This window comes from Poromitra crassiceps (assembly GCF_964638095.1).
Source record: "Poromitra crassiceps genome assembly, chromosome: 5".
Lineage (NCBI taxonomy): Eukaryota > Metazoa > Chordata > Actinopteri > Beryciformes > Melamphaidae > Poromitra > Poromitra crassiceps.
In genome coordinates, this window is record NC_139642.1 from 46,563,018 (window position 1) to 46,590,326 (window position 27,309).

The following is a 27,309-nucleotide window of genomic DNA, read 5'->3' on the forward strand; positions in this document are numbered from 1 at the left end:
AAATAAGGAGAGAGAATCCCCCTCCTCCTTCAAGCGAAAGGGGAGACCACTAGGGAGGAGGAGGGAGGAAGGATGAGGGAGGGGGAGGGTAAAAACACACCCAGACAGAGCAGAGCAGAGCCATGTCTGACATGCTCCTCGCTGCTCAGTGAAAGAAGGGAGGACTGATACAAAGACAGGGCGGCGGAGGGGAAGAAAGGGAGGCGAGAGGGAGTCGATGCAAAACAGAGGCAGGGGGTGGGGGTGACAGGGCCAGAGGATGCACAAGAGCGGCATCAGTTCTCGTCCAGAAGGAACAAAAAACATTGTGTTGGTGAATGGGAGCTCGTGAGCTCACCCACAAGGCGAGTGCAATGAGAAACCAGGCAGAATCCAGACGCTGGTGTTGCTGACTGCTGAGCACCAATCCTCTCTCTCTGTGTGTGTGTGTCTCTCTCTCTCTCTCTCTCTGCTACCACAGGCTAGGATTGAGCTCTGCAGTGATTTAGGGAAGGGTTCGGGGCTGTTGATTAGGATTTTTGGAGCGTTGTGTTTGAGGGGGCGATGCTGCCGGAGAGGATCTGAAGAACGTGCTCTCGTCTCGTTGCAGACTGAACACAGCGTGCGGCGTGGAGACTCCTGCGGCTCGCTGTCCTCGGGGGCTGCTGCCCTGCCCGCTGCCTCTGGCTCTCTCTCTGGGCTATGGTCCTGACTGAGGAGCAGGGCAGCACCCAGATCATGCAGGGCACCACAGGCTGTATGGGAGGTTAAGAGTGGGACCACCAGCATGGGAGCCAAACAGATGAAATGGTAAGAGGCCGTTTTCAACATATTCTCTGTATTATTTGAACACCCGTGTCACTCTGGTTGAACTCAGGAGGCTGTTGTTTACACCTACAATGCATGCCTCCTAGCAATAACAATAGGCCTGTAGTAGCAGGCAGGCGACTATTGCATCTTGCTAAACATGTCCAGTCTTGACCAGCTCGCTGTTAGAAAGATAATGAGCATAAAAAGCAGGTATTTTGTGTCCTAGTTGTGCAGAGTCTTTTGTTCGGCTGTGGACAGCAGGTGACGGTGTGGGTGTGTCCCTGTACCAGTTGGTGTGCCAGTGTGAGCCCAGAGCCTGCTGCCTAGCAACCGCCATCTAACTCCAGTCCACACATCATCTGTTCAGTGATCTTGATGAAGAGCAGACATTCTAAACTCAATTAGAAAATCACATCATGACATGTTTATTTGTCATGTGAAATTGATGTTCCTAGAGTCATGTAATGCTTGCTTTTGGAGAGTGAATCATTTTACTTTTACTTTACTTTACTTTATTTCATTTAGCAGACGCTTTTCTCCAAAGCGACGTACAGAGGAATAAACATAGAATCAGGTAAACAGACATTGTAGTCAGCAATAATAATAATAAAGATAGTAATACAACCAAGGTCAACATTGATGCCAGCAATAGTGAAAGGGATAATAAATAAAAACAAGGTTAATCAAGTCCATGAGGAGCAATAAGGAAGGAAGAAGGTAGGGTTTAGGGGGGAGTAAAGTGGAGAGAAAAAAGATGTGTTTTTAGCCTATTGCGGAAAATAGGGAGTGACTCTGCCCTCCTGCCCATGGGGGGGAGCTCATTCCACCATTTGGGGGCGAGGTAGGAAAAAAGTCTGTATTTTGAGCGACCCTTGAGCCCGCGAAGCAAGGGGGGGGGGCGAGAAGGCCTACGCTAGTGGAGGGGCGGAGGGAGCGGTGAGAGGTTTGGAACTTGACCATGGGTTGAAGGTATTGGGGGGATGTTGAGTGGACAGCTCTGTAGGCAAGGACCAGGGTCTTGAATTTGATGCGTGACAGGATGGGGAGCCAGTGGAGGTCTTGGAGGAGGGGGGTGACATGGGAGAATTTAGTTTGGTTAAAAATGAGGCGGGCTGCAGAATTCTGGATGAATTGAAGGGGTTGGATGGCAGAGGAGGGGAGACCGGCTAAAAGAACGTTACAATAATCGAGACGTGATAAAACCAGGGCCTGGACTAAAACTTGTGTTGCTTCTCTGGTTAAAAATGGGCGGATTTTACGGATGTTGTAGAGGGAGAATCTGTAATGTGAGCGGAAAAGGAGAGTTGGTTGTCAAGAGTTACACCAAGATTTTTGGCTGTTTGAGAGGGAAGAACGGTGGTATTGTCAATGGATATGGAAAGATCGGATAGGGGGGGTCTTTGCCGGGGAAGAAGAGAAGTTCAGTTTTGTCTGGGTTAAGTTTGAGATGATGAGAGGACATCCAGATGCTGAAGCCATTAAGGCAGGCACATTTTAAAATGCTAACATTTTTAGCTACTTTTGGTTTGTACCAGACAAGGAAGTAACGCTTTAAAATGATATAAATAAAAGCCTACTGTATAACATATATTTTTCATATAAAGTGAAAAATGTAATGTCCATTGTCCACATTAAAAAATAAAATACATTCATCTGTTGCAATGAGCTTATCTACTCATCTCTTGCAAATCTCATATAGTTCTATTTGTATGTTGCCTTTGGTGGTGCAACAGATCAGCAGGGAGCATCTAAAATAAATGAGTTTATTGAACTCAACCCTCAGACATATAGAGGGTATCTTGTAGATGTCATCATCTGCAATGCAAGATTAGCCTGAAGGAGCTGCTTTGGAGCTGCTTCCCTTTTGGAGGGAAAATCACAGCAACTAATGATAAGAAGGTCTTGTGAATGTACCATCTTTAACAGAGATCGTTTCATTATTAAACTATCCTTATTTAAAGTTTTTAATTCAAGCAACCATGATGGTACTTCTGTGTTCTGTTCACACCATTTCCAATTAACTGGTCCCCTACTTTGCAGCTGACAGACAGGGCATCAGTGACTAGACTCACATCATTATAAGTTATATGTGCAAAACAAAACTACTTAATTCCATATAGTGGCAGTGTGAACTCAAAAGTGACAGATAATACGCGTGTTACCGTTTACAGTCTTACTGTTGCGATTTAACTTGCATTGAGTAATGCTGTTAAATAAGCAGACAATCTCATCAGCTATAATCTAAACCATGCTGCATTTTTAACCACAACAGGGCATTCCTTCAATCCTGATGTCATCATATGACAACTCGTTAAGAGTCCATTTCCTTCAGAAGCAGTCAGCTCGGTGGAGTGGGTGGATTCAAAGCTCTGTAGCCTACGTTCCTTGGTTCCTCAAGACTGTTTTTAGCCTCGAGTTGCACAGTTTTGTTTCTTCTCCTTTGCAGCTTGGTTGCCCGAGGAGCAGAGTGATGACTTGTGATGCTTTAGGTCTGAGTTTAGGTCAGACCTTCTGACTCCGCAGAAGCTGGGTTGTTTTCCCACAGACACAGAGAAGAGAGAGGATTGCCCCTGCTGGGGGAGCATGTATAACTCCATAGGTCACGGGTCACAAATAGCTGTATCCCGTTTCTAAGAACACAGCACAGTGAACATGAGAAGCGGCCTGAACCTCCGGGTGCTGGAAATGCACTCAGATCACAAAACACAGACTAAGCAGGAGCAGGAAGGAACACAGCCATTCAGAAACGACGATGAAAACGTTCTGTTTTGAAATTACGGCCCGAGGGGAAGCAAACTATGTAAAGAATTTCCGGCCTGAAAAATGACAGACTTGCATAAATTCCTGCCCTGACGGCTGGTTTCCCATCAAGTTTAAATCATTTTATGTGATTGCCTTATAGTAAGATTTTATTCTTGCTTAAGTAATGTACTTTCAGATAGTCAATTATCGTTTCACTGTGGGAAAACTGTCTATGCTAACCATGGTTAAAGTTTAGGAATTAATTTGAAATGTTTAGTCCAGATGAGAATGATACAGTCTGTGTACTTGGGGGAGAATTTATGTTGAGCTTCCTCAACTAGGATTATTTATTGCTATTTATTTGGCACAAGAAACGCAAACGCACTCATTCCTGTCTTTGCCCGCCATCTGTTCCAGTCTCAGCTCAGCCAGCCCGGCTCACTCCCCCAAAGAAGAATATGTTATCAGCCAGTCCACGGACACCAAAGAGCCAATAGTCCACCATCAGTCTGCGGACCACCAGGGGGAAGCTCGGGATGACAAATCAGAGCTGACAGAGAAGAAATCTGTTGCAGGTTAGCCGCACATCGACTCCTGTGTAGCAAGATGTCATGCGATTTATCCCACATACAAAGAAAAGGCTCTCATGGCTACTCTCCCTCTCTCCATCTCTCTCTGTTGTCCCCCCTCTCAGAGGAGGTCTCTCTGTGTGGCTTGTGCCCCACGATGGGGCATCACGATGGGCCAGAGGAGGAGAGATCGTGGGAGGAGCAGCTGGACGTCCACCAGGAGCAGCTGGAGAAGGAGATGCAGGAAGCCAGGAGGATGGTGTTCCGCCTCCAGGTAACTTGACAGCTGAGCACACACTCAGAAGTACAGTGCACACCTAACACATCCAAAGAAGGCTTCTACAGATGGATCTGTATCTGAGGCAGGTAATAGCTCAACTAGAGGAGGGATTTATCTCTTAAAAAATGTATCTAATACCTGACTTTCTATCTTTCAGAGGTCAAATCAATATAAAGCTTGACCAATGTAAACGTTGTTTCAGTGGTGCAGCTCCCTCAAATCAACAGCCAAACTGTAACTACAGCCAATACTTTAGGATAAAGGTGTGTTAAATGCTGCTTCCATTCAAATACTCTTTCCTGGCTCCTGGGTACTAAACAGTATACATTTGACATTGCACACATTTCAAGAACATAAATCTGAACAGTGGATGAAGGTTCAAGATTCTTGTTTCATTTTGTTGACGTCGAGCCAAAGGTTTTTACAGAGGGAATTTTGGATATCTCTTTTTTTTTATCACCCCATAAATCAGAAAATACTGTAACCAGTCATTAAAAAAAGAAACGACAAAATAATACATTCTCGCCATGTTTCTAGCAATAAAATGTTATATAAATCAGGCTATGAATGATATATGAACACACCCCTCAGTAAAAACCATTAGAATATAAATTTTAGTTAGGAATAAAACTGGAAAGTTTGGTGTTTGTAAGTGCTACTGAAGTGGAGTATGAGAACGAGAAAACTGCCTTTTTACCCTATTCACCTGCTTTATCTTGCCTTAATTCTGAGTGTTTTTGTTGTGAGTGACTCTGAATATGTGTCTGTACTCCTACAGGCTTTTGAGCTTTGTATATTCAATCATGAGTGTCTGTTTACAGGCTGTGTGTGTGTGTGTGTGTGTGTGTGTGTGTGTGTGTGTGTGTGTGTGTGCGTGCGTGCGTGCGTGCGTGCGTGCGTGCGTGCGTGTGTACGTGTGTATTTCCCCTCAGGCGTTGCTGCTGCACGGCTCACTTCCTGAGGAGGACCAGGATGGCTCTGTGAGCTTCGGAGATAGCCGGGCTAATGCCGAGCAGCAGCTGGTACGGTGCTCTCTCTCTCTCTGCTCACTCCATGAAAACAGCCCTCGCTCGCTCGCCGCTCTTGTGTGAAGTGGCGGCGTCATGCCGTCTGTCGCGACGATGTTTTCGCCGCGGCTACACTCGAGAGCGGCTCCAGAGAACACCGAGGGATCTTTCTCATCTGCTTATAAGCCCGCCGTCATGCAGGCCTCCTCGTAAGCTCTGACATTTTTCCATTCTCTAATTATCTTGCTCATCCCCTCTCCCTTTGAAGGTTCTAATCCGCAGTCGTCTGGACCAAAGCATGGAGGAGGCTCTTGATCTCAAGGTACAGTAGGTAAATGTGATTACGTTTAATATAGATGAGCAAAGGGTGCCCCTCCCTTCTCTAAAGTCTGTGCTCGTTTGTCTGGTCCGTAGAGGGAGCTACTGAGACACAAGCAGGAGGCGCGCCACATTCAGGCCATCAAGGTAAACCCCGCCAACCTAACCCTCTTACTTCAGCTCGGTCTTTTCGTCGTGTACGAGTTAAAGCATATCACTTTAAGATATTCCACTCTTGCACCATCCCCATGACCGATGGTTCTACAATTTCTCTAATACACAATGGATTGTTTTTTGCTCGCATTTGGTGTGATTGAGATAAATCACACGTACAGATGGGTGGTGGGTGCTATCAGTGAGGCAGACAGGTTGGGTGGATCTGTATGCAGGTCTTTCTCTGGAGCTTTCTTTGATCTGGCCCTCTCGCTCACCAGGAGGCTCTGCAGCAGCGCATGGCCGTGCAGGAGGATGCTGTGCTGCAGCTCAAGCAGGAGCTACTGAGGTGCAGCATGTCCAGAGACCAGCTGGAGGGGGAAAACGTGAGACAAGTGATGATTTCCTTTTCACACAATAAATATTCCACCTGCATGACCTGTGGCTCCTGTTTCTATGTGGAAGGGATACAGCTCATAATACTGTATCGTTTCTATGTGGAAGGGATACAGCTCATATACTGTATTGTTTCTATGTGGAAGGGATACAGCTCATATACTGTATTGTTTCTATGTGGAAGGGATACAGCTCATATACAGTATTGTTTCTATGTGGAAGGGATACAGCTCATATACTGTATTGTTTCTATGTGGAAGGGATACAGCTCATATACTGTATTGTTTCTATGTGGAAGGGATACAGCTCATATACAGTATCGAGTGGATCTATTTATGCTTTCAGGTAGAGCTCAAACGCAAGTTGAGTGACCGGAACAAATTACTCAGTGAATATGAGGTAATCTCTGTTTTTGCCCTTATATTTTATGAATGCATTACATGCACATGTAGGCTATATGTACTGGATATACAATCAGTTTTAATTGACTCTATTCATCCTTCACATCACATAGCAGCAACTCGGGAAGAAGGAGAGACTACTGCAGCAACAGCAACAAAAGCGAGATGACACTCAGCACAAAGTACATGAAGTCAGCCTTGGACGGGTATGGATAGGGATCAAGAAATATAGCGCAAATCAATTTCAAGCATGCTACCATTCCTTTGCGTTTCAAAAGACCTAGTAATCTGTACATTGTACATGATATGTTTTCCATTTGACAGTCATTTAGAAATGAAAGCAGCAATTATAGTAACTCAGTGGCTTCAACCGCTCCTTCAGCATTTCAACACAATACACCGGTGCATTTATTTATTTATTTATTTATTCTTATCAGGGAGAAGAGCTACAGCTGGTGAGGGAAGCCCTGCGTAGTTTGAGGGACAGCTTCTCGGGTCACGACCCCCAGCATCACACTCTGGACACTCTGGAGCAAGGCGTGGGCAGTCTCATGGACCGCTTACACACTGTGGACACCCAGCGCAGGCCGGACCGAGGGGTACACACTCTCTCTCTCACGCACACGCACACACACACACACACACACACACACACACACACACACACACACACACAGCTATGCACATCCACACACGGTATCACATCGGGCACCTGCTGGTTGATGAATAAAACAATGAATGACATTTGACTGATTATGATGAGTAATTGCTGCTTCTCCTAGGAGGAATTCAAATCACCGGGGCGCAGAGCCAATCCAACAGACCGGGACTCCTGGCCTCCAAGCTCAAGTGAGACAAACCAAATCCATGTTTTGTTTAGTATTTGTCTTCCTCTGATGGCAACATTGCTAATTGTCATTGTTAAATAATTGCGGAAAGTTGTGGAAGCATTATTGGCTTCTAGGCTAGAGTCATTCTAGCCTCTGGATGTGAATAACTTGTGTTTGCGTGTTTTGTATTTATTTGCAGAGATGGCACACTCTCACAGCAGCCCGGGGTTAGACGCCGCCGTCTCCACTAAAGTGCTCTACTTCACTGATCGCTCACTCACACCGTTCCTGATTAACATCCCGAAAAGGTGCAAAATACATCACTATATATATTGCATTTGCATTAGTGTTACAATGTATACATCGCTATACATGTATGTTGCATTTGCATTACAGTGTTACAATGTAACATGCGTGCGTTTAAGACAAATTGTTGCTTGGATCTGTATGTTTTTCAGTGATGATGATGAGATGAGATGATGAGATCAACTTTATTGTCCCCTAGGGGAAATTTGTCTTGGACAAAAAGTGCTCACAGCCACATCCCAACATTAAAACAACTGCAAACAACCAAACAAACAGAGTTACACAGAGACTAAGTGCAAACATGATCATCAGACACTGCAGTATTACACTAAAATCACTGTGATAAATGCACTGCAAGACGTGATAATTGCACAAGCCCTATTGCACAATTTGTACAACTCTATTCAATAAAAAGATAGACATTTTCGACAATATAAAAGTGAGCAAAAGTAAATTAATAATAGTCTCACTCAAATCAGCATCACATACGCAGAGGGAGGATGCAATATGCACGTACCCAATGAGAAAATATTGCATTCGTTGTAAAAGAATAAACCACAAACATACTTCTTAAGAAGTAGAATATAAAATAATAAAATCAAATACAAGAGCCTACAATAGCTTGAGGCAAGCAATACCTCCCAGTGGTTGTGCTTTATAGGCACATGATCAGAACTATATACTGTATAGATACTGGTTAAATGTGTATTTGGGATGGAGAAGTAAGTGTGGTTGGTGGTGGTGTTGCTTGTGTGTGTGTGTGTGTGTGTGTGTGTGTGTGTGTGTGTGTGTGTGTGTGTGTGTGTGTGTGTGTGTGTGTGTGTGCGTGTGCGTGCGCGTGCGCGTGCGTGCGTGACTGTGCAGACCAGCTCCCATGTGACTGACAGTGTATACTTATAGGTTGGGCGAGGTAACACTGCGAGACTTCAAGGCTGCTGTGGACAGGCAAGGCAGTTTCAGATACCACTTCAAGGCCCTGGACCCAGAGTTTGGCACAGTGAAAGAGGAGGTAGGCGTGGCAGTCAAATTATAGACCCCACTTCCTGTCAACTCAGCTTCACCCGGGAAAGACCAATGCCAACTAGACGATGCCGTTATACATGGACATTGTGGGCCGGCTGAGAGCACATGAAATGTTGCATCGTTAAATACATACATACTGTACATACCGTACATGTATGCAAGTCCAAATGTACACAAATGATCACCTAATTACATACCTACATGCATACTGACACATTGACATAAATGGTAAATGGACTGTATTTATACCGTAGAGTGCTTTTCTAGTCAGTCAACTACTCAAAGCGTTTACACTGAATACCTCACATTCACACACCAGCACCAGCAGCAGGTGCTAACCACCTCGTCAGGAGCAGTTAGTGGTTCAGTGTTTTGCTCATTTGGAACACTTGCTATACCTAAATAAATAAAAACACGTCACACACACAAACACCAATTAATTGAGACAAATTAACAAGAAAGGAATGATTAACTGACACTTTAGTCTAGAATCTCATAGGAAATTGGGGAACTGTCTGATAGGCCAAAGCCACATTGACAAATCGCAGTCACATTTCATATATTCATGGGTTTCAGTCACGGAACGTTTTTATTGTGGCGGCCATATTGAGGACCAAACACAGCACACACCTTCTTAGTACCTGCTGACTCTATGGAAGGACTGTTCAAACCATGCCCTCTTTTGAACTCTTAACTACTCTGTCATACTTTGTACTAAAAACTCCATTCAAACTTTAAACAGTTCACACAACACTTTTAACACTTTTAATAGCCTACTTTATTAGGCTACTCTTATTCAGCTTTTTGGTATCTTTTGTACTTTTTGATAAATCACAGTTAAGTTTTATGCTTTTCCTGTGGAGATAATTCACTTTACAGGTTGCACTTTTTCCAAAATTCACACATTTTAAAACTGACAGTTCACACACAACATTAACAATACATACATATTATACACCAAACCCTTCATCTAAGTTACTTTTGCTCTCACTCACAATGTAAAATGTAGTTTTTGAGATATTAACATTTGTTTGACACTAGTGTTCCACTCTATTTCCAATTGCACAGGGAATCTTGTTTCAAACTGGTCCTCAAGATGGTGCCGCAACAGTTGTGTGACTGAAATCTAAGAATAGACTAAATTAACCTTTCTTATGGCTTGACATGTATGCTTAAAGTACTCTTGCACATACAGTACTGTATATGCACCACCAAGTGTAATGATCATAGGTTAACAGCCAAATGATATAAAAAGATCTTGTATATATTTCCAGGTTTTTCACTGAATAACCTGACATGGTACAAAGGTTTGACAGGTGGTGCAAAGAGGTGTTGATTACTTACAAACACTCAAGTCGCATTGGAACAGACTGTTATAACAGAAAATCTATTCAATTATGCGTAAATCAAATGTAATGTAATTAGTTACTTGTGGTATAAATATGTCTTTCTCCGATCTGCAAAGGTTGAAAGGCTCTGTTCTGGCTCTCCAGGTGTTCAAGGACGGAGCGGTCGTGCCTGGCTGGGAAGGGAAGATCGTAGCCTGGGTGGAGGAGGACCATGGAGAGAGGAGGTAGAGCTCCAAAACCACAGATCACCACTACAAACCTCAGCTGCCACTGGACGAGGTCGAGGACACCGTTGAAAAATATTGTGATTCCATAGTAGAGAGTATAGTTGCACACAATAAACCGGGACCAATGGATCTAACACAGTTTCAGTACAAAACCACCTTTTCAAAGTGAATGTTTCATATGAAGAATTTGACTTGACATTTTTGGTATCACTTTATTTGAGCGAGCACATATTAGACACTTTTCGTTTGCAGCTTATAGGTGTGCATGTAACTACATTAAAGCTAAATAACGAGCTTGCTGTGGGAGAACTACCAATGAATGGTCAGTAATGTGAGAGTATAAACATAATCTGTCTAAAAACCAAGTATCTACGTTACTAACACCTTATAAGCTGTGCCGTTATGATTAGTGCTTAGTATGTGAACCTTAAAATAAAGTATTACCGACACATTTTTCACAAGTTCTACATTGCCAAATTGTGATATTGTTGTTCTGCCTAAATTCTGATGTTTTAATAAACATTAATTATTGCATGAATATTTTTTGTCAATTATTTCCACAGCATACAGTACACCGGCTCCTTGTCATTATACCTCCGCTCATACATGTACACCCATAAGCAAAACCCACAAATGTTCCATTGCAGCCCATTATTTTTTTGGTTAAAAATTAAATTTGTTGGAGCTAATCGATTTAGTAAAGCATTGTTTTTTGGAAAAGCCTAGTTTAACAGGGAAGCGGTTTGTTTGCCAGGTTCAGGGGCACAGCCTGTGTCCCTCGCTCCATTGATATAAAGTGTGTTTACTGTAAAAGGCAATTCAGATTGCATTGCATCAATTCAGCCCCTCTTGGTCCATTTACCTTCAGGTACCGTCAGTAACAGAATTGACTCCTAGCCCCTCAGTTTCATCAGTCTTGCCAGCGGGAGGACTAATCACCTCCTGGGTGTCCAGGTGTGTTGCTCCACTCAGGAAAGCACTTTCAGATGGGATGCTTTTTCCACACCATCATTTGATGTGTCACTGAACAGCCACTCTCAAAGTGAGGCTCCGTTTCTTCTTGTTGAAGGTGGCAGAAGCAGTCTCCTCATTTACTGTTTCCGGGAGCTGCAAAAGGAGATGGTACACATCCTCCACTTCTAACAAGACATCATCCTGCAGAGAAACAGTACATTCAGCACATTGTAAGACTCCCAGCATTAGAAACAGGCTCACTATGTAACCTTGTTATGAGAAATAAGTACATCCTGACGCACACCCTGGGTTCTAAAATTACTCCCAACAATAGATCCTTTTCACAGCAGCCATTCTGAGTGTCAAAGCAGGGTAAACACAGGTGTAACCAATAACGTTAATGAGGGCCCTGGCACTGGAACATACAATGGAACCACCATTAGTGTTATTGGTTCCACCTGTGTTTGCCCTGCTTTGAGACCTCAAAATGGCTGCTGTGAAAAGGGTCTAGTAAATCAAAGGGGCGACCACTGACCTTGGAGATGCTAAGCTGACACTCTGACATGGAGCAAAGCTTTGGCAGTTGCACTGTCAGCTGCACGCTGCAAGGGATGCCTGCAGCATCCCTGTTCACTTGGAGTTGGTACTCTGGCTGCTGTGGCTGCGCTGTGATTGAGCTGGAAATGACCTGGATCAAATTCTTCTTTCTGTGCCCCGCAGGCCCTGAGATGAGTTGGCCTGCCGGCTCTTCTTCACTTTCCTCCAGACGAAGAGAGGAGATCTGCTGTAGGAGTTCCACTGGGGTCTGAGTGACTGTAAAAAGGAGAGCGCAGGTTGTAACAGGCAAGGCAAGGCAGCTTTATTTGTAGGCTATATAGCACATTTCATTACACAGAGGCAATTTAAAGTGCTTTACAGAGTCATAAGAAAATACAGTAAGGGTACAAAAAACTCAATAAAGAAGTGCAAAACAACAACAGGCAAGAGATCCACAAGATAAAAGACTTAAAAAGTAAACCAGCGCAGATCAAATCAAGTGAAATGGAAAGATAAAAGAACACAACAAATACTCCCACTTTTACAGTTGATGCATATCGTGAACAAATCTCTCTATTGAATCTATTGAAACAAATGTCCTTTCAGCTGCAACTACAAACTAGTTGAGGTACAATGTGAAAGGTGATAAAGTGTCTGCATCAAATTAAAATAACAAAATCACAGCCTGTACAGAGGCTTATCAGGGGGGCGATAGGGCTCTACCTGTATCAGGCTGTTTGTCGCTGTGGGGCTGCTGGTGAAACTGAAGGCGTCGGTACAAGTCATCCAGGCCACCGGTGGGGCTGCAGCTGATGAGGGTGTACTGATGAGATAACCTCAGCCCATGCTGCTGCTGAATAAAGCTAAGGGCCAGCAGGTAAAGCTGCTCCATCTCCCTCCTGCCCTTACATTCCTGTAGCACTGCAGGGCTTACTGCCACATCCAACACGGTGTACGAGTCTATACATATAAAAACATAGGGACAAGATATCAGTGTCCCTGTGCAAAATGAAGGGGGGGGGGGGGGGGGGGGGGGGACAAGACAATTGAAAGCTTCCAATTCAGAATCAGAAATCCTTTATTTGTCCCGGAGGGGGAAATATGCAATGCTGCAGTTGCTCACATTCTGGTAGGGAACTATAGGCATAGGGAAATTTAAGAAGAATAGACTAAGGCAGTAAAAATAGAATAAGATTTAAAATAAAATAAAATTTGGTAAAAATAAACAAATAAACATGTGCATTATTCTACAATATTTATCAAGTAAGTTAAGTTAAGTTATCCTTTATTTATCCCCATGGGTAAATTCATCCTCTGCATTTGGCCCATCCTCTACTAGGAACCTTCCTAGAACCGCTTTTTGACCTTTGAGAATATCAAGGTCTTAGTGCGTGTTTTTTCTACAAATGCCTTCATGGATTAGCTCCCCCGCCTATAAATGAATTCATTCACAGAAACAGAACTAGTGGACTTGGCACCAGGTCTGAAACTAGAGGCGACTGCAAGGTCCAGCGCAGACTGACCACGTTTGGTCAGAACGTCCTCTCAGTTAAAGGCAGCCAAACGTGGAACAGTCTGCCAGTCGCCATAAGGGAAAGTCCCTCACTTGCCACTTTTAAGGGTTCACTGAAGGATTGGCTAAAAAGCCACCAGTCTTGTGGCCACAGGTAAAAAGGTAAATTTCTTATTTTTATTTTTTTTTCTTCTTTTTAATGTATACTGTTGTGTTTTTTGAGTGTATTACTGCTGCTTGTGTTTTGCTGTTTTGCACATGTATACTTGTTTTACGGGTGTAAAGCACTTTGATGCCTATGTTTTGTTGTTTTATATATTCTGTTTTTATGTTTTTGTGTTTTATGTTTTGGGGACATGGATGGAAACTAGCCTTGTGCTAAATCCGGCGATTTTTACACTTTTATTATGTTCCAGATGTTTTTATCTGTTCCATGGTTATTGTGTTCATTAATTTTGCATTGTCCCGTCTAAATAAATAAATCAAATCAAATCAAATCAAATCAAAGGAGCAGCCGCAGTGCAGCGCCCAGGGCTGAATGTGTAAGAGATGTACAAAATAGTAGCCTACTATATACAGCAGTGTGAATAGTTATTGTAGTAAAGTGCAAAAATTAAGTTGCAGATAGTAAACTGCATGATGCAGAATGGAAATTTACAGTCAAAGGTGAAAGAAATAGACACTAGAAATCAAGCATGAGCCAGGAGACTGCACATCAAGTATTGTGGATAGTCATTGCACTAGAATACAGTATTGCATCAGTATTGGATCAGTATAGCACAGTTATGATTCGGGAGTCTATTTTACCTCCGCCTACATCTGTGCCTGTTTCCAGCTGTCCTCCACACACAGGTGTTGCTTCACTGGGATCCTGAGGTGCAGGAACACGTCTCCAGCCACATATATTGATGTACAGCAAGCCTTTCTTTGTTTCCTGTTTACAGACACAGATCAGGTAGTCAAGCTGTCAAAACCTCCATCACTAATTAAGTCACGCACAGACACAGGTGATAGCTGTGCCGATGCGGGGCATGTGTTTGTCATAAAAGTAAATTAGCCTATTCTGTATGCAACTGTAAGGTGTGCATGAGGAAGAGGGCTGAGAGAGAGAGAGTGTGAGAGTTACGATTTGCATGCCTCCGCCGGCGATAGCCAGGCCGGAGACAGACATACAGACAGAAAAAACTCATGCAATTTAGGCTTGCAGAACATTAACTTATAAGCTAACGCTAAGTAAGTTACCTACCAGTATTTCAGTGCGCAAACAGGAATGAAGCTCGGGTGCTGCACTGAACTCGACTCCCTCCTTCATCTGTTTTTCAATGAACGTCTGGTAGGCTTTAGGGTCATTCTGAGAAAGATCATCCAGCATGGACCAAAACTGATTGACCTGCTGCAAAACATCCTTTGGACCGGTGAAGGACATCCTACTGTAGGTTAACTGACCGTTTTAACACGGTAACGTTAGCTTAGCCTAGTTAGCTGGCTTCTGGAAAGTCGTTGTGTATGAGTTAACGCTAGCTTAAAGTAAAGTATAAGCTCGAGAGAACTAGCGTTATTAGCTTGTCGACAGTTTAGTTGTAACTGAAAGCGCAGCTAATAACTATATAGGAAGAAATATATTAAAGATACTACCAGAATAATATCACAGCATATTTCAGTATCAATGGTCAGTGTCCATGGTCAGGTACTGAGTCTACTGACAAAACTAACTTTGTTTCCCCTGTTGCTATGGAAACTAGGTGAGGTTAGCGTTACACAGATGCCACCTGGCGGGGAAAAGGAGAAAGGAAAGAGCTGCAGGTCAATAATAAAACTGGACACAGTCTGTTGGAGGCTTAATTTATATTCAGTATGACAAATATAACGTAAAAATGCTTTTTAATCTCTGGAGTATGTGTGGTGTCAAAACAGTACATAACAGACATTCATAGTAAAAAAAAATGACAGTGATTTTCAAATGTCTCAAATAGGAAATATCAGCAGCATCCTCTGCTTATGTTTGTCCTTCACAATCCCGCCTCAGTAATTCTGCAAAGAGAAAGTGTCCATGTAATAGCACTCAGGTATTATTATTTGGCATCACGCAATTTCAAAATTGCCAACCTGAGATGATTATAGGGAGCTCTAATATTTCCATTCAAGTAAACACATTTGTATGATTGGATCATGTCTGTTCACCTCAATCATGTCATAGATCCAGCCCAAGAATTCAGCCACTTTGGTGTAAACCCCAGGATGGTTGGGCTCTGCACAACCTGTCCCCCAGCTGACCACACCCACCAACCTCCACACGTTGTCCTCCTGGCACACCAGAGGACCCCCGCTGTCCCCCTGCAGAGGGAACAGGGACATGAGACATTACAGAGAAGCAGGTAATCTGTCAAATGTATCTGCCAGGAACTGACGGTGCATTCAGCTGACCTGACACGCATCCACTTTTCCCTCAGTGTATCCAGCACAAAGCATCCGTGCAGTGATCTCTCCATTGTACATGCAGGAGCTGTTGCACTTCTTTGTGCCTATCAGCGGAACCGGCGCCTCCTTCAGGGTGTCAGGTATGTGAACTGAGGAGGAATCGCACATGAATCTGCAGTCACAGATTGTGTCACCATACAATCATGAGGTGTGAATTCATCTGAGGTGTAAATTATTATTACTATAATTGTTTTAATTCACAGGAATGCCGTACCATCGTCAGGCTGTGTGTAGCCCCATCCGGAGATCCAGCACTGCATCCCTCCTGGAAGATCATAGTCGTACTGAGGCAAGCACACAGGCCTGATGGTATCTACTAGAACAAAAGGCAAACATCTTGATTATTGTATAAAAACCGTTTGGAACTGCACTTTACATGCAGAGCTGGCAACGAGGCGACCAGACTGACCTGAGAAATTCAGAGGGGTGCGCAGCTTCATTAGGGCTATGTCGCTGTCGTGGCTCCTGTGGTTGTAGTTCTTGTTGTAGATGATCTTCTCCACAGCGTATCCAGTGTGCTGAGCCATATTAGCCGAGCTGCGCGTCACAATGCCGGCATAGACCAGCCAGCTGGACACCTGAGGTAGCCTGTAGCTGACATTTGAGGAACAAAGAGGAAGCAAAGACCAGTGAGAGAGAGTCCTTCTCTGTTTGCAATGCGATTCGTTTGCTGAGAACTGATGACTCTCTTTGTGGAGGCTATACCCTCTGACCTTTCGTGCTGGTAAGGCCTTACTTGTGCACACAATGGGCGGCTGTGACCACCCATTGACTGTTGATGATGGAGCCTCCGCAGGTGTGGCGGTTGCTGTAGTAGAGGCTAACTTGCCAGGGCCATCTCCCCAACGTGGCCTCTACTCCCCCTATTATCCTGGGCAACTTGGCTCGTGTTCCACACTCTACACACAGAGGCAAATTAATGTTGTGCTTTTCCCGAGTTATTTATGGAACTAGGGCTCGGTGTTAAAGTCGCTTAGGGGCAAAGTCAAACAAAAAGTGATGTTAAACTTACCAAAACATTTCAACGCTATAACCTTCCCTGTGATACAGCTCCCCCTAGATGAAAATAAATTAGTTACTAATGATGCATGGTTGTGTGTGCATGATGTGTTGCTAGCCATACATTCCACTTCATCATTATGTATTATTATTATGTACTCTGACAAATTGCCTTACCTGAATTGCCACATATTTTCCAGATTGTTCTTGTGTTCTGAGGTAATTTGTATAAAGCCATCGTTATAGTTTGGCCCAATATCAGTTAGATTGACTCCTTTATGCTTGGTCAGCCTGGGAAGAGAAAGTATAGAAATAGGTTTGGGAGTCAGTCAGTAGTGAGATCATTCACACCCATGAGGTATGAAGCGAGCTTGTAAACATGCTATATTAACACGCCATAAATAAGCCAAGCCATCAACCTCGTCAACGCAGGCTAAAGATTAAACTGTAAGTTATTGACAAGGGCCGAGAGCTATGGGGAGGTGGTGCGTGATCCCGTCAGCAGAACAGACCAACCTCAGATAGCCCAGCTGACGGCAGACCAGCGTTCCCAGGGAGGAGTTCCACCTCTCGTAGCACACGGGCAGCCAGGTGGAGAGCTTCTCCAGCTGGATCTCCAGGAGAGAGTTCTCTGCGCTGATTCTGTAAAACACTGAACCTGATTGATTGAAAATCCCTCCAGAGACAAGCTCAGTCAACAGTAATGAACTAGCCTCTTGTTTGGGTGGGCAATGAGTAGGAAAAACGGGTATAATGTAGTCAATACAAACAGATCATTATGTCTGATGTTTTGATGTCAGTCAGTCAATGGGCATATCTCAGGAGTAAGGCATAGGAGAAACGGCTACTGCATAACAATTTCACCACTGTTCAACTTAAAACCTCTTCAGATTTTAACCATGTCTCCATTGACCATGATTAAGTACATAGCAACCACAGAATTTTGTCATTCATTACTCATATGACCATGAAACTAGGACATGCTTCCGAAGAACACCAGAGACTTAAGGTGACACAGACCTTTCCTGGGGTCGGACACAGAGATGTCCTCAGTCACATTGCAGAAGGACGTCTCCTTGGTGTCCCCCAGCCCTGCTGGACTCTGGGAGGAGGAAGGTCTCAGCAGAAGTCTAACTATATGTGGACAGGTTAGAATGAATTTGGCTGTCAATCACAGTCAGGTAGGCAGGCAGACTTACGGTAACGTGTTCATTCGCTACTTAAGAAAATTGAACATAACTGATGTTACAAAACTTTCGGGGTATCTCTTTACAGAGTTTAGCATAAAGAACAGACAAACCCTCTCTGGTACAGTAGCAAAATACTATCAAGCAGAGTTGGGAGGAATACTGAAGCTGCACTGCTGCTGCATTCAAATTTTACTCAGGTAAGAGTAACAGAAGAAAATAGCTCAAGTGAAAGACAAGTTTGTTGCTTTGGAGCAAAAATCAAGATGTTTGGCAGGTTCCAAATTGGCATGGTCCTTGAAAATACTGTAAGATGATGGACCTTTTATCAACCAAAATTTGGGGGATATATATTTTTTTAACCCATATCAACAAAGCTATAGTATCAGTTATGCTCGTATGAGAGATCTCATAAAGGCTCTAATAAATCTTACTCCAGGAAAGATAGGAATCCTGGATGTTATTGATAAAATATTCAAATAATTTAATAAATAAATGCTGATGTCCAAAAATATTTTAGTAAACGTTTAAAAGCACTCTGAACACACTGCAAAGCAGCGTTGACCTACAACAGTAGCCTAGAGTCGTTCTCACTCGTGTACAGTTTAGTTTGCCGTTTCCGGTTACCTTACTGTTACAGTAAGCAAGCCCATTTTAGTGATTCCTTCACGAGCACAATAACTCACCTAGAAACCAGACACCCACAGCTAAGCCCCCCAGGAGGCCGACTGCACACAGCGCTGCCAGCAGTCTCACCAGTCTATGAGCTAAGGCAACAGAAGAGCCTGGATTTAATGCTATCTGATCCCAGATAAGCGCTGAAAAGAATGTTAAATGTCAGCTGATACATGGGGTACATACACTGGCACACAGCAGTGAGAGAGTGGCAAATAATAAGACGCACTCCATGTCCATGCATGCACAATGCTATAAGCACGTGAGCACAATGACAATTATGCAAGATAAGAGACAGAGATGGATGCAATACGCCTCACAAGCAACTGTGCACAAAGTATGAAAAAGCAGTGTCATATCTTCTGATCAATGCAATACAGATGAAAAAAAGTCACCTTATGTTTGTTTTTTCGGACATGCAGTGCCATGTGTTTTCCCAGCCAGACAGTGTGGCTCACCTTGGTGTGTGCACAAATAAAATAAGCTATATATTGCCTTTGGTTTGACCCTTTGACACCCATCACCACTGGGGCTTACCGTGGGTTGTAGAATGAATCCCCCTTATCCAAGCATGGCAGCTCTGGGCTCCCCTGGCCCCGCCCGCCGCTGCCGTTTTCTCTGAGTGGAAAGGATGAGTGGCAGCTGCAGGGTTCTCAATCACTGATAATATGTCTCCATCAAGACTCTGGAATGGTTATAGCAGGTCGCATTAGATCGCATTTTCTCCACTAAAGTTTTGGCAACTTTGCCTCGTTGAAGCAACCATAACAACAACAACAGAACAATCATTTGCTCTCACCACTTGCTCCTCCTGAACAGCAGCACACTCGTCAGACTCTTATCAGATCTAATTAGGAACATTGTAAACCTGGATGTTGACTGACCCCGGAGTCAGCACTGTAGGTGTGTACAAGGTGTATGTGTCGCATATCCCCAAGTGTGCGAGGCATAATGAGCCACCTAAGTGCCTTTACGCGTCAGTGTTGCTTTGTGTGCGCTGATTCATTGTCACGTGAGGCTAATTTTAAAAGTGTGATCATTTTTCCACACACGGGATTGTGAAGCCTCTGTGTTTGCATATGTGTTAACTCTCTGTGAAACAGCTGTTTCCCTATGCAATGCTGCCTGGGAGTACAGTAATACAGTAATTATAATAAAGCTATCTATAGATGTGTAATATAGACAATTACAAAAATTCCCTCTAAATACCATCTGGTCCCCATGTCTTAATACCATTGGTAAGCACTTACCTAAACATGTAATTTGGGTCTCTACAATTAGCAGCAGTTGGATAAAGCATGCGGGCCATTTATGATGACACATTCAGTACAGCTATACAGCATTAGATGATACAATGTGCATTACACATTCAGTACAGCTATACAGCATTAGGTGATACAATGTACATGAACTGAATGAATATAAAAACTTCTGATTCAAAAGGATGCTTAAAGTTGTCGCTGCTGAAATAGAAATAGAGCTTTGGAGCTAATACTGTATGTTGTATATTGTAAAAAACAACAACAACAACAACAACAACGTGTAAACAACATCTGTTACCATACATTCGATGGTGCCACTGAAGGTGACAATGAGAGAACGGTATGGTTGTCGGTAATGCATACATCGAACAGATGGAGGAAATTGTAGCATGGAAATTGGTGTCAGGTGTCTTACCATGTTTCCCTCGTGTATAGTCTTGAGGAGACAGCAGCTCTGCAGTGGTCATCTGTAGGCCGCCTGTGCTGGAGGTAGAGGTCTGGTCCGCTCGCCGGTGCTGGACCATTTGCCATTTAACAGAATGCAACTCTGGATTTTCCCTTCACAAAGAGACAATGAGGTCAGCAGTGGTGCAGAGAATGAGGCTGTTGTTTGTCCAAGGGGGGACATGGGGCCTATGGAGGCAAGCTGAACCAGGTCTTTGTAGGGGGGAGCATCTCCAGAGATGCCTCCAGGCCGCACACTGATAGGACAGGGGGGGTTGCTAGGGAACACCTTTACCTGTGCCAAAAGATTGTCCATTTCACCCAAGAACTTTATTACCTGACAGTTTGTCGGTTCTGAGCAAAGGTCATAATTGCGGATTGTTGAAAAGTCTCATATCATGTCAATCCCAGGCGTTTGGGATCCAAAGGGATCATCTCTCAACGTGGCACTCAAGAACAAAATGAACTCTGTTCTGTCCACCTGCCGACAGATGAGACTTTCTCTTTCTCCCTCTGTCCAGTCCTTCCTTTAAGTCATACGCTTTTCTTCATTTCAAATAGCCGTTTCTCTAGAAGATAGATATATCTAATTGGGTGGCTTCTGAGAAGCAGTTTAATTATGACTTTCCAAGAAATAACAGTTGGGATGGTGATTTGAAATACAGCAGCACATGCATTATTTGGTAATGGTGATTGAAACGGTCGATTATTTTGAACTCACAGGGATGGAAGGAGGTCAAAGCCTCTCTTCTTGTGAAGTTTTCACTCTTTGAACAACTACATTTGGACTTCACTAAGATCATTTTTTTATGGAACTAAATATCTAATTTAATTTCCCTGTTAGAATTTGAGTGAGCGGCATTTTGATACAAGACTATGTACAGTACTGTATGTCTGGTATGGGATTAGTCAGAGAGCAGGTGAAGGGGAGATCTGGCAGGAAGAACATTCCACCTTGTCTGACTGTCAAAGCAGATTCCCAGAAATGTCCCAGATCTATTTGGCCCATCTAACCACTGTCATTATGGTATTATTTGGAAATCAAACACAGTGTAATGAGCATTACAACAGTTGTAGCATTTTGAGAGAAAAACATCTATGGGTTATGAGGTTAATGATGGTTGATAAGGCTGGCTTTGTGCTGAATCCTGCAGAGGAAAGCAGAAGAGGTAAAATGGGAGAGTGCACTGCATGGTGCCTTCATGTTTGGTGATTCCGCTGCAGTCAGATGTCGCCCTCTAATGGTGAAACACTGTTGCACTGAGATTGATTTGTTTTCTGAGACAGGCAATTTACTTAGCTGCCATTTCACTGAGATAAATGTGTTAGATGCAATCCCAATAGAATAATTTGGGGAAGATGAAAGTCATCATTTTGGTTCATGGATTTATTTTTTATCTAATCAGTTCTTCCATAAAGCAGAAATCATTTAGTTGTGTATGGCATAAGCTGTAGTTCCCTTTTTTGTGGTGACTATTGTATATATTTTCAGCAATCTCTTGTCTTCTCTGCTTGTTTGTCTGTCTGTCTAAATTCTTGCATATTGCACTGCACCAACCTCACTAAGTCAAATTCCTACTATGTGAAAATGTACCTGATGGAAATCAACAAGATTCTGGTAAGTTCCCACTGTCTGTGTGTATCATATCGCTAAACATATAGGCATAGAAACCTGAGTTGTGGACCGATCCCTCCAATTTGACCACAGTTTCAAATCTGGCAAGGGGCTGTCTGTCACTGATGCCTCAGAGTGGGCTGCATTCATTCATTCATTCATTCATTCATTCATTCATTCATTCATTCATTCATTCACTCACTCACTCACTCACTCACTCACTCACTCACTCATTCACTCACTCACTCACTCACTCACTCATTCATTCATTTATTCATTCACTCATTCATTCATGTACTTTGATCTGAGGCTCCAGTCAATTGTGGATGGAGATCTGTCACTCTGCTCTGAGGGGAGGCACCCGCCCTCTTTGGTATGGTGAGATTTGATCAGCTCTGCTCTTATCGCAGCCATTATGTGTGCATCTTCCAGGGTCCAAAACATCAGATGCAGCAGCCTCTCATGAAAGCCTCCATGAAATCCCACCGTTCTTCTGACTGCACACCAAGTCAAGTCAAGTCAAGTCAAGTTTATTTGTATAGCACATTTCATACACAGAGGCAATTCAAAGTGCTTCACATAAAATGGTTGACAGGAAAATAAAAGAAAAGAAGAGAGTAAAACGGAGAGTAAAACGGAGAAAACCAGAGAAGGAAACTCCTTTTTTTGGCCTGGACAGAATGCCAGAATACAGCCAACCAAAAAGGCATTTAAAACGGATCCATTGATGTGCGGTGCCATCATGAGGATTGATGTCATTGATGCAGTTGGCTGTGACCTCTCATCAGTGGCCCAAACTGTGATAGCACAGTCATTCACATTCAAATCTACACTCTTGAATGATCGTTTGGCTGGTACGCTTACAATGGCTGCCACAGAATGTTTGATAATGTTGTCACAAGGCTCAGTGTTGACCTGGTAAATGAGACTCAGCTGATGTGTTACCATGGCAACGACATATTTTGCATGAGCATTCCAGTGGCATTTGGGCTGAAGATTATAACTTTCGGTGTCTGATGTCTACACATGAAACGTTTAAATTTACATGACAGTATATCCAAATTCTGGGGAAGTCATGTTGGGGCATATCAAAGGAAATGTCCATGCTGGCTGTGACTGTAGGCTTGTCACGACATAATCACCAGTAATCACAGGATGAGGGCAAAGATCAGTCCTGGAGGGGCTGCAGAGTAACTTCAATTGTGGCATATCTTTTGGGCGATAATATTGGCAGTAGTGTTGAATTTTCAAATCTGTTATCCTCCTTATATCATCTCTATCATTTAAATTATTATTATTATTATGGTTAGGGTTATTATCGTCATCGTCGTTATTCTTATTGTTATTTTTTTTCTTTTTTACATTTTTTAAAATGCAAATACAAAACATCATGCACAAACGTTTCGGTTGGCAGCTTTCAGGCTGAAGATGTTCTTGTTATTATAGACCAAACAAAGCAAGTGTGAGCACGGTGACAGACCCTATTCTTAGAAGAGAAAGAGGCATTTCTCTGCTTGATAGAATACCCCCTCTCTCACAGTGCCTCTGTCTGTCTTCTCTCTGTGCTTCGATAAGTGTGTTCCTTTGCTGTCTGCCAGTGGGCTCTGCCTTCTGTGAAGCCATAATAAATCCCCAGTACTGTAGCCATACCTGCAGTCTGGAGTGGAAGGCAGCGGTGGTGCCATACTGACCCCTTCTGGTAGACTTGGAGATTTCTGTTTATTTTTTCAAATCTGCTGAAGGTAACCTTGCTCTACAATATCTGAAAGGAGGAGTAGAAGCTTTTGGTGTAATTATTCAGCAATCCTATGTTCAAACGCATTTTAAAATATGAACTTTAAGGTGATAGTTTGAAGGTCTGGACTTTTTCCTCCCTGGATGTGTGGAATGTGTTGTCGTCCCATAGTTGCCATGCTCTCCATAAATGTACGCAGTGTCGGAGGTCACAGGTGATAACATAGCTGAAATCCACATTGATGAGTCTCTAAGCATTGGCAATCCCGAGAAAATGGGACACACGCACACTATTTTGTAAGAGCAGCTGAACTGGACAGTATAAGAATGGCTTATTGTCTTATTATTCTAACCCTGCTATTCAATAGTTAGTTACTAGTATCTTCGCTTTGGAATTTCAGTGATACACAATTGAATGAAAATACATTTGTGACAGGCCTAAGCACGAGTATGCCCATTACATCTGCTAAATGCTCTGCCGTTGTGTCTGTATTGAATGTGACAGGAGGAATAAATAGCTGTCATGTAAGTGTTTGTGTCCTGTCTCGTAGAGGCTAATGATAGTGAGGGTGGGTAAGAGCAGAGCTGCTCCCCACCAGATGGCGGCTAATGTGGTTTGCTTTAGCTGCCCACCATGCTCACTCTAATTAAACAGAAGAGATTACATTAACACTGGCTCCTACTCAATCTGCTACTCTACTGAGCATGCTCTTTGGCTGAAGGAAGGGTTGGATTGGATTGGGTCAGGGCGGGAGGATACAGAGGAGGAATCTTTTGGCATCAGAATTAAATATACTGTTCAGTTATGGAAGTGAAGGTTGGAGAAGTTTAGAAAGGAATGCTGGAGAAGAGAAGGTTGCCAGTTCAATTCCTGGATCAACTGGAAACATCTGTGAAGTCTCTCCCCACCTTCAGCAGCTACTCTCAAGTGCCATTGAGCAAGGCACCTAACCCCCATCTGTTCTGACTGTATCAGTGATTAACAGTATAATGACAATGGGTGTACTCAACTGTAACGGTCTAAGCCTTAGGTACACAGCTCTAAAACGCTCACCTAAGGTGAGCGTTTTAGAGCTGTGTACCTGCTGCTGCATGAGCAAGAATGAAACCTATAGTAAGATCAAGTTTTAAACATCAACGATGTTAAGCCATTTAAAGATTTTAACTGAACAGCAGTGTCAACATTGTGAAATTTAACTAATAGGGTTGAAATCATATAACTAAGTTTAGATTAGATTTTAATGATCCCCCTGGCAAAATTTGGTAAGCTAAAAGACATGGCTAGGAAACTAGACAGTAAACGTAGCTAGACTAGACAGAGTGATTTTCCTTTTGGCACCTTTCCTCAAACACCTTCCACCTACAGCCATAAGGACCTAGTGGAGGGTGCCTTGGTGCTTTGGAAGTCAGCAATCACCTTCTGTGGGAGTCCCATATCAGAGAGGTTGTACAACTCACAGGCCAGGCCCACAGCTCCAGGTGCTGTGAGTGCGGGTGGTACGGTGCCGCGTCTATGTGCCGACAGGCCGCAGTGCCGACAGGTCGCAATGCCGATAGCCCACAAGCAGAACCAGCTGAGCGAGGCGGCGTGCAGCGTGTCGGTGGAGCTAACCTCTCCCAGCCCCCACGCCAAACCTAACCTCCCCCCATGCCTAAACCTAACCTCCCCCAGACCCTAACCCAAAACCTAACCTCTCCCAGCCCCCACGCCAAACCTAACCTCCCCCCATGCCATGCCTAAACCTAACCTCCCCCAGACCCTAACCCAAAACCTAACCTCTCCCACCCCCACGCCTAAACCTAAGGTCGGCATTGCGGGTGGTCGGCATAGCGGGTGGTCGGCATAGCGGGTGGACCCCGGGTGGTACGCCGTGCCGCCCCCGCATTGGGAGTCGCCAAAGCTGGGCATACAGCATCCGATAAATCTCCGCCAACCAGTGCATTGCTGGCCAGTGCGGAGCTATCAGAATTAGCATGTGGCCATGTTCCCTGACTCTGGATAGTGGGGGGAATCATCCGCAAAGCAGCTCGTGCTGCCAGGCATGCACTAGTGTGTCTAGACCATGGATGTATTAAAAGAACTGGATAGGGGACCTGCCACGCCCACCCATGCATTCGGACGGAGGTAGCTCATTGGCGCATGAAGCCATCATGGGGGCTTTTTCTTCCTGGTTTTACTTCCTGACTATGCAGCCCAAGGCGAAGTGCGCATGTGTGCCATGACGTGTTCCATGACGTCTCCCACCCCTCCCACGCATGGATTGTATTACAAGAAGAAAATACCCCCGTATACGGCTCTTAGTGCCTTCTGAAGAAAAAAATGCCCCATAAAAAATTTGTTGATAATTAAAAGAGTCGTTTTATACTTTGAGTGACACCCGGAAAAAATTCCCCTGGGTTTAACAGCTGCCGGAGTCCCCATGCAAGTGGATGGGAATTTTCCTTTCTGGGCTGCATGGCGTCATGTGACAGAGCTTCGCCAGCATGTTCAAATGGCTTCAAAGCCCAGCGCTATTCCTGGGGGCTTGGTCTAGGCCTAGGGGAGCGTCCTCCGAAAACATGGCCTCCGGTTTCATTGCTACGCAGACGACACTCAGCTCTCCACCCTGACCATTTCTCCACCTACCCATTCTCCCCTCACCGCCTGTCTCACATATATTAAAACATGGTGCAAAAAATCTTTCTGAAACTCTGAAACTCTCAAATCTGAAATAATCATCATCGGCCCTAACTCCCTCGCCCGCGCCACCCAGGATTTCTCACTCAATATTGACAGCTCCATCATCACCCCCTCCACTCACGTCCACAACCTTGGAATCATCCACCCTCTCATTCCTCCCTCAGGTAAACCAGCCTTTTCTCCACGCTGGCAGCGTGGGCTACAGAAGCCAAATTCAGGTCAGTCTGGGGGAACGGATACTGAGGGACGGTTACTGGTGATGTGCTTCATCACATGGCCTCTAGAGGGCAGCATTAACTAAGAGTCTTGACTGAGACTCAGTCAAGTCACTTGAGCAATTCTGATGTCATCAGTGATGTCACTCGAGCAACTGTAATGTAGTATGAGCCAATGGCACACAGTTGCACGATGGCGCCTAGGTGGGGTGGGGGGCGGTGTCTGTCTGTCTGTCTGTCACGATTTTGGGAGCCTGCGGAAAGGGCGATTTCCATAACTGCAGCCATGGCGCATCATCTCCAGAGTCTCCACCCTAGGAAATGAGCATGTTCCTAGTCCTTTAAAAAAGCCCTCAAAAGCCATCTTTTCACGCTTGCTTTTGACTTATGTTTTTTCACTCTTTCATCTATTTTATTCTTATTACTTATTTTCATTAATGTTGTTTTTTCTTATTCTGTGAATGCATAGGCGGATTATGACATGACGGGCCCCTGGGCCTGGATGCATAAAGAGCCCCCCTCACAGCGCACATATGCACATTAAGGCCAGAATAATAACTAAGACATACACTCACCTGCATCTCAACAGGATTACAGCACAGCCACCTGAACACTCAAAGCCAACA

The 27,309-nt window shown here is 44.0% G+C and overlaps 3 protein-coding genes across 3 annotated transcripts; 1 reads left to right on the plus strand and 2 right to left on the minus strand.

Moving 5' to 3' along the window:
* The first annotated feature begins 305 nt into the window (after positions 1-305).
* On the plus strand, positions 306-10,912 carry dixdc1a (DIX domain containing 1a). Its single transcript, XM_083637216.1, has 14 exons — positions 306-789; positions 3,949-4,106; positions 4,226-4,374; positions 5,313-5,402; positions 5,656-5,709; positions 5,802-5,852; positions 6,140-6,244; positions 6,600-6,653; positions 6,769-6,861; positions 7,093-7,254; positions 7,438-7,504; positions 7,685-7,793; positions 8,692-8,800; positions 10,308-10,912. The coding sequence occupies exons 1-14, from the start codon at positions 767-769 to the stop codon at positions 10,389-10,391; spliced, it is 1,308 nt and encodes a 435-aa protein (XP_083493342.1). The 5' UTR covers positions 306-766; the 3' UTR covers positions 10,392-10,912.
* A 498-nt stretch (positions 10,913-11,410) lies between these two features.
* Positions 11,411-14,820, minus strand: pih1d2 (PIH1 domain containing 2; the record flags this gene model as incomplete). Its single annotated transcript, XM_083636708.1, has 5 exons — positions 11,411-11,545; positions 11,880-12,157; positions 12,605-12,841; positions 14,202-14,328; positions 14,641-14,820. The coding sequence occupies 5 exons, from the start codon at positions 14,818-14,820 to the stop codon at positions 11,411-11,413; spliced, it is 957 nt and encodes a 318-aa protein (XP_083492834.1).
* Positions 14,821-15,148: 328 nt separating this feature from the next.
* On the minus strand, positions 15,149-20,755 carry tmprss5 (transmembrane serine protease 5; the record flags this gene model as incomplete). The annotated part of the gene is made up of 13 exons (XM_083636709.1): positions 15,149-15,163; positions 15,576-15,728; positions 15,819-15,961; positions 16,087-16,185; positions 16,282-16,466; positions 16,609-16,771; positions 16,885-16,928; positions 17,049-17,162; positions 17,388-17,529; positions 17,892-18,005; positions 18,745-18,825; positions 19,271-19,418; positions 20,648-20,755. The coding sequence occupies 13 exons, from the start codon at positions 20,753-20,755 to the stop codon at positions 15,149-15,151; spliced, it is 1,509 nt and encodes a 502-aa protein (XP_083492835.1).
* Between the last annotated feature and the right edge of the window lie 6,554 nt (positions 20,756-27,309).

Excerpts from the sequence above, each read along its gene's own strand:
- dixdc1a (XM_083637216.1), top strand. The coding sequence starts at position 767 with ATGGGAGCCAAACAGATGAAATG. Across the intron at positions 5,853-6,139 it reads GCCACATTCAGGCCATCAAG|GAGGCTCTGCAGCAGCGCAT; the intron begins GTAAACCCCGCC and ends CTCGCTCACCAG. Across the intron at positions 6,245-6,599 it reads ACCAGCTGGAGGGGGAAAAC|GTAGAGCTCAAACGCAAGTT; the intron begins GTGAGACAAGTG and ends TTATGCTTTCAG.